This window comes from Dichomitus squalens (assembly GCF_000275845.1).
Source record: "Dichomitus squalens LYAD-421 SS1 unplaced genomic scaffold DICSQscaffold_4, whole genome shotgun sequence".
Classification (NCBI taxonomy): domain Eukaryota; kingdom Fungi; phylum Basidiomycota; class Agaricomycetes; order Polyporales; family Polyporaceae; genus Dichomitus; species Dichomitus squalens.
In genome coordinates this window covers 1711008-1717965 of record NW_006766886.1, presented here as the reverse complement: position 1 = coordinate 1717965, position 6958 = coordinate 1711008, and the positions used below count along the sequence as shown (strand labels likewise).

Below are 6958 nucleotides of genomic sequence, written 5' to 3'. Positions count from 1 at the left end.
TGTGGATGTGAGCGATGCCACGCAGAGGACAGTCGAGGATGGGGAGAGGCGTCGAGATTGGGAGAGCTCTAGTCGTTGTTGCGCAGTGCGGTTGGCTGCAAAGCAGATACTATCGCGTCTGGACACGACATTTGGTGCTTCTCGGTGTGTGGGGTGCACAATCGCTCGTGAAGTGATGTGCGGGAAGGTCAAGGCAGTAAGGATGGTGGGCGTTGTGTACGCAGACGACGTGGACTCGTCCTCACATCGGCGGCTAATATATGACATATCTTGTTCCCGACCGCGACTCAGATATCCACACTCCCGGACTGGCCTTCTGCTTCTTCTCCGTGTCCCCCTTCCGACCAACGAGGATGGCCCATGATAGAGACGTGTTAACGATATGCAAATTCGGAGGTCAGATGTTCTCGCAGCTCACAAGCATTGTGCTTAATGTTTAGCTTCTTTCCGTCTAATTGTCAGAACGTCATGTCCAGCACGAGGTCGCCCTCCGGAATACCATTATCGGCATTGGTCTTGATGCCTGGAATGGGATGTCACGCCCGTGCAGTTCCTGTTTACGAATGCTTGGAATAGGAATGTTTCGCCCACTGTACTGTGGGACACCCTCGTGGCATCACTTCCTTGTCGCTCGCGTTCGACGTTCCGACTTTCAAGCGGGCGTTACGATTATCACTGTATGTTATCATGATGCCACGCTTTTGTCTCGCTGTGAAATATGCATGGGAGACGGTCGTATTCCCAATCGGACCCAATGTATCCTTGCTAACCGAGCCTTATCCAAGCCTCGTGGATCTGTCCAGCCTGAGAAAACGCCCGCCATCTTTCTGTCTTCTGCCAGGTTGACTCTGAACAGTACATCTACGCACTCTACGCCCGCAGACGACCTCCGAAGACTATCATGCGCAAATTCAAGTGGAAGTTGGGGAAGCGACTCAAGCAATACTTCAAGCGTTCTCTCAATGGTGCCAAAGTAGTATCCACCGATACAGGATCTCCCGGTGTCGTTGACCGGGAGAAGAGTGCTCCTGAGGATTCGAGCAAGGTGCAATTCCCTCTCTGATCGCTTCGCTTGTCTGTGAAAGTGACTAGACGTCTCATTTTAGGATACGCAGGACACAGAGCCTGAAACATCTCGAGCTGAGCATGTGGCCAAGATAGCGACAGCCGTCGACACAGGCGTCACAGCATTAGCCTCCCTCAGCCCAGCCACTACAATCGTAGCCGAAGGTGCGACAGCCATCGAGCCTACGGGAGAAGCTGTCGAAGGCGCGTACGAGCTGTGGAAACCCGTCTTGGAGAGAGTGAAAATCTTTGCATCGCTCATCGAAGACATAGGAGACGTGCGTCAGTTACCATCGTCTATCGAGTCTCGGCCATGCTCAAGATGATGTACAGCTCCATCCTTACGCCAAGATAGCATCCAAGGTCCTCCTTTCGGTCGTGAAGGTAGGCTGTCTCTGCATATGACTCCAGTCCATGCTCCCTATCTAAGCCGTTCCTGTCAGCCTGTAATCGACCAAGACAAACGTGACAACGCCATGGCCGATCTTCTCGAGGCGATGAACGAGCTCTATGGACTCGTGAACAAGACCGGCCGCCTGTCCGACCTGGACGAATATCGCCGGAGACTGCTGAGAGATATGTCCTCGAAAACAGAGGAATGCGCCAAGTTCATCCAGGATGAGGCTCGGTTTACGAACTTCTGTGAGGTCTCTCGTCGAGTTCTTGCTACGATGCGTACTGAGGCTGTACTGTAGGGATGCGAACAGGAAGCAATGTGTTATCGGGCTCACGCATAGACGAGAAAGTGCGGGACTTCACCGAGGCTTTCGTAGACCTACGCCGGTCTTTCACCGAAGCAGGAGTGCTCGAGACTGAGATCCGGGTGGCGAACCTTGCAGATTCTAGTAAGCTCTAGTCGCCTTATATCTATCCTCTTTCTCACCGACGGTTTCAGGCAAAATCGACAATCTGACCCATGTCCGGGGCGCAGGACTGGATTCAGGCAGAGCTTGTCTCGAGGGCACGCGCGTGAAGACGTTGGGCGCGCTCCGGGATTGGATCAACAACTCAAAGGCCGATGCCCCCCGCGTGCTCTTCCTCCTCGGCGGCGCTGGGACCGGCAAGTCTTCCATCGCCCATTCCATTGGCGTGCACTCGCGGGATCGTCGTCGCCTAGGCGCCTGCTTCACCTTCAATCGTACATTCCAGGCGGAGCGCCCGCCAAAATATGTATTCAGCACGATTGCGCACGATCTGGCGAACTGGGACCCCGCCTTCCGTCATGCGCTCGCGAATGTCCTCCATGATCAGGGTGACCTCGTAGGGTCAGTCGACATTGCGAAACAGTGGGAGGGGCTTATTCTTGAGCCACTCAAGAGGGTGGACTTCGTTGGGCCGGTGGTTGTCGTCGTCGACGCGTTCGATGAGAGTAGCTCTGCTGATGCGCCCGAGCGCCGTCTGCTGCTGAAGCTTCTCGCGGAGGGTTCCAGGAAGCTTCCTTCCAACTTCCGTATCCTTATCACATCCCGTCTCGAGCACGATGTCGCGTTCCGTGCGCATCTGCATGATGGTGACCACCAGCACGTCAGCCATATCAGCCTCGACGACAACAAGGAAGAGGCAACGTCGGACATTGCGCTCTATGTCCGTCACCAGCTCGCTCCTGATAGGTCACTTGCCGATGAAGCGCTCCACGACGGGGACTACCGCCTGCTGGTTACGAAGGCGGAGGGCTTGTTCCAGTGGGCTGCAACGGCCTGCAGGGTTCTGCTACAAAACCCCGCAGGTCTGACTTTGCGGGAGCGACTCAACCTGCGTCTGGGCGGTGTATTGGGAGGGGGTCCCTTCTCCCTCGACGACCTGTACCGAAGCATCCTGGAGCAACATTTCGACCTGGACGAGCCGGTGCTGGCGGAGCGTTTCCGTTCTGTGATGGCACAGATCCTTTGCGCTTCCTCTCCACTGTCAATTGATTCGCTGGATGAAATGCGTCGTCTTGCGACGGGCGGGAAGAGAGACGAGATTACTCTTGTGGTGCAGTATATGGGCCCGCTTCTCTCCGGGGTATCCTCCCGGACGTCTCCTATCCGTCCGCTTCATACATCGTTCCGCGACTTCCTGACTGATGCGACTAGAAGCGGGGAGTGGTTCGTCGACTTAGCACCAGGGCATTCCACCATGGTGCTTGGTTGCTTCCGCGTCATGAACAATCGACTGTTGTTCAACATCTGCCGCTTGGAAACGTCCTACGTCTCGAACCGTGACATTCCTGACTTAGAAGCTCGCCTTTCTATGCATGTCCCTCAAAGTCTCTCGTACGCGGCAGGCAACTGGAAGGATCATCTCGCTACCACTCATCCCCCCGACCTGCAACAAGAACTAGGCAGGTTTTTGCAAGAGAAGCTGCTGTTCTGGTTCGAGTTACTCAGCCTCCTCAAGTGTGTCAATCGTGCTGCTCCTTCGTTGGAAGCAGTGCTGAAGGGATACAATGTAAGCCGGATCGTTATACTCAGTCTATATGTATGTTGATCACACTCACGGCTCTTATAGGGCTCCGGAAGCGCATCATCAAAGGAACTGTTGATCGACGCGATTTCCTTCAGCCGCCGGTTCGCCGGTGTCATCGCCTACGCCGCTCCTCATGTATACATCTCAGCCCTGCCTTTCTCCCCGGCGTCGTCCAGGGTCCGGACCAATTATCTCCCATGTTTCCCCTTTCTTCCGGTCGTCAATAGCGTTCATGATCGTTGGCCGCATGCTCATACCGTCCTCTCAAGGCACACAGACTCTGTTTCTTCCGTGGCATACTCCCCTGACGGTCGGCGCATTGTGTCAGGATCGCATGACACGATGGTGCGAATATGGGATGCGGAGACGGGCGAAGCAATCCTTGAGCAGTCTTGTGGCTCCTCGGTTCGTAGGCTTGCTCTGTCACCAGATGGCCGTCACATCGCTACAGCGCTCCATGATTCGACGGTGCGAATCTGGGATTCTACGACAGGGGAGGCTGTTTGTGCACCTCTACGGAGCCATGAGGGCTCAGTAGAGTGTATCGCATACTCCCCGGATGGACATTGCATTGTATCTGGAGATTGCAACGGTCGTGTTTGCATCTGGTCCACAGAAACGTTCGGGATGGTTCACAAGCTCGCCCCTCACGGCCATGCAACGTTCGTTCGCTGTGTCGCCTTCTCTCCAACTGGTCGATACATCGCATTTAGTTACTACGGTGTCACAGTGGGGTTGTGGGACACCACAACACAATGCATGGTGGGAAAACGACGAATGGTGGATGACCGCATCGGAGGCCATAACCATGTGATCACATCTGTCTTTTTCATGCCGGACGGTCTACGGATTGTCTTCGGATCATACGACTCTAAAATCCAGATTTGGGATTTCAAAACCAGACAGATGCTGAAAATGATCACTCACCACCTCCTGGATCACATATCGGCTCTCTCGCTCTCCCCCGACGGCAGGCGCATTGTCTCTGGATGTGAGGATGGTAGTGTCCTCCTATGGGATTCGGAGACGTATGAGAATGTTGGGGGGCCATTCGTTGTTGGGCACACCGATATCGTCACCACTTTGAGCTTTTCGCCAGACGGTCGCCATGTGGTGTCCGGCTCAGATGATACGACGATACGGATATGGTCTGCAGCGGAGAGCGGGAGCACGGATCGCCCTGAGGATGTCTTTCCCGATTCATCACATTCCTCCCTCACGAGCTCCTTGACCTCGGTTGCGTACTCGTCCGACCGACGCCGGATTATATCGGGCTCTTCAGATGGAACGATGAATGCGTGGGACGCGGACACTGGCAAATACATCGGTGGGCGTCTGAAGGGTCATTCCGAGGCCATAACTCGCATCAGGTTCTCACCCGATGGCAGTCGCTTTGTTTCCGCCTCGCGGGATGATACCATCCGTGTATGGGACTCAGCCACGCTCCAACCCCTTGGAGAACCTTTACATGGCCATAGGTGCTGGGAACAGGACTTTGATTACTCCCCAGATGGCCGCCGGATTGTCTCATGTTTGGACAACGTGGTCCGTCGCACTATTCGCATCTGGGATGCCGAGACACACGAATGTCTCGTCGAGTCTTCGGACGGGCACGAAAAATGGGTCAGATCCGTCGTGTGGTCACCAGATGGCAAGCGCATCGCATCGGGCTCGGACGATATGACAGTGCGCGTGTGGGATGCGGAGACGGGGCGTGCTGTTGGCGAGCCATTCAGGGGCCACGAGGACTTCGTCTTGTCTCTATCGTGGTCTATGGACGGCCGGTATGTGATATCATCTGCTTGGGACGGTACTATCAGATTCTGGGATCTGGAGAAGTGGGCGCCATCAGGCGAGCCTTTGCGCGGTCACAGAGGCAAGGTGTACCATTCAATGTATCCTACGGACCGCCGACGGTTCGTGTCTTGGGGCGAGGACGGAAAGATCCGGATGTGGGACGTACAGACACGAAAGCCTGTTGGGGAGAACCTGTGCAATCCATTCAGAGCTATCGACTCCCTCTCACTTTCTCGAGATGGTCGCCGCATCGTAACAGCTTCATACAGGACCATCGTTGTTTGGGATGCGAATACCATTACAGGCAAGTGTAGAATCATTTCTTCTTCACCCGAAACTGAACATAAGATACTGTGTTAAGATCCCACAGGACCACATGCCTCTTTCATCAACTTCAAAGTTATGACGACACGCTCAACCGAAGATCGGTCCGAGATCTCCACTACTCGAACATTCAAAACGCAGGATGGGTGGATCACAGACGTAGATAATAATTTGGTCATATGGGTGCCAGATGAGTATCGGGATTCTCTGTTATGGCGAGGGATGCTCTTCTTCATTGGGCGTGAGGCACTCACCATCGACTTCGCAAATACTTACCACGGGACGGAGTGGGCGAAATGTTATCAGCCTCAGACTACCGCATGACTCTAGCTATCTCAGCTTCTCCTCAGGGCATGTATCCTTGCTCCTCCACTTTCCTCCCGAGTCTCGACCTGGTATTAGTGCCTCGCATCTTCGGCAGGTGATAGTAGTCCCTCGAGCGATGCATAGTTATGGAACCCGTGGTACAATGTGACTGATTGTTTAATCGAATATACGGAGAACCCTGGATGATATCACTACTTCGTGTTGTTGCAGTCAAGTGGAAGAGCGTGGCGGTCTTCGGCGCGCCTTCAGAGCAATGGCACATTCACCATATGTAAATCATCTGGTACCGTACCCTTTCGTCCCCCTACGCTGCAAATAAGCAAGATATGATCTGCAACGAGTTCTAGCGGGTAAGCGAGTATGTCAAATCTTCTCTGGGAACATGAACGATGTAGCGAGACTATAATCGTAGTCCAACCGGATACACGGTTCACCGGCAGCCAGTCACGACGGCAATAGCCCCGCGGCAAGCGCGACAGACCATTAAGACTATATGCCTATTGCAGTAACCTTGTCCTCCTGGTGCTCGACGGTCTCAAAAATAGTCCCGTACGCCTTCTGCAACGGCCCGTCTGTGTCATTGTGCGTACTATAGAGTGTCGCTGCGAACGCGCATCGTTATGGTGTTTCACCTTCCACGGCAACCCCCTCGGCCTGTTCAGCATTAGCTCCTTGTGCATCGCAGCATCCGGTTGGTCGGTGCCGGCTCTTAATGTAGGCGATGGTCTGCTTCCGCAGCTCCTGCGGATTGCTCGAGTACCGACCGACCTATGTACGACCGTGTCCCAAAGGTCAGCAGAAGTGCGTAAGGACAATGGGAAGCGAACGATGGTTGACGTACTTCTACGAGGTTTCGAATGCGCGGCAAGGTACTTATTCTAGCCCGGTGCGTCTGGAGTGGCGGTAAAGATGTTTCGCTGTCGTCCGCTCAGACCCCGCCGCGGCTCCCTTTCCTGGAGGCTGGCAAGCGTGAGTCAGCTCACGATTGTCGAGGGAA

At 54.5% G+C, this 6958-nt stretch overlaps 1 protein-coding gene across 1 annotated transcript; it reads left to right on the top strand.

The window, feature by feature from the left end:
* Positions 1 to 1283: 1283 nt before the first annotated feature.
* Positions 1284 to 5958, top strand: DICSQDRAFT_52552 (WD40 repeat-like protein; the record flags this gene model as incomplete). The annotated part of the gene is given in 8 exon segments (XM_007362724.1): positions 1284 to 1343; positions 1399 to 1456; positions 1525 to 1707; positions 1761 to 1910; positions 1922 to 3495; positions 3556 to 5351; positions 5388 to 5551; positions 5711 to 5958. Coding segments are annotated over 8 exon segments (4233 nt in total), but the record flags the coding sequence as incomplete, so codon positions are not given.
* Between the last annotated feature and the right edge of the window lie 1000 nt (positions 5959 to 6958).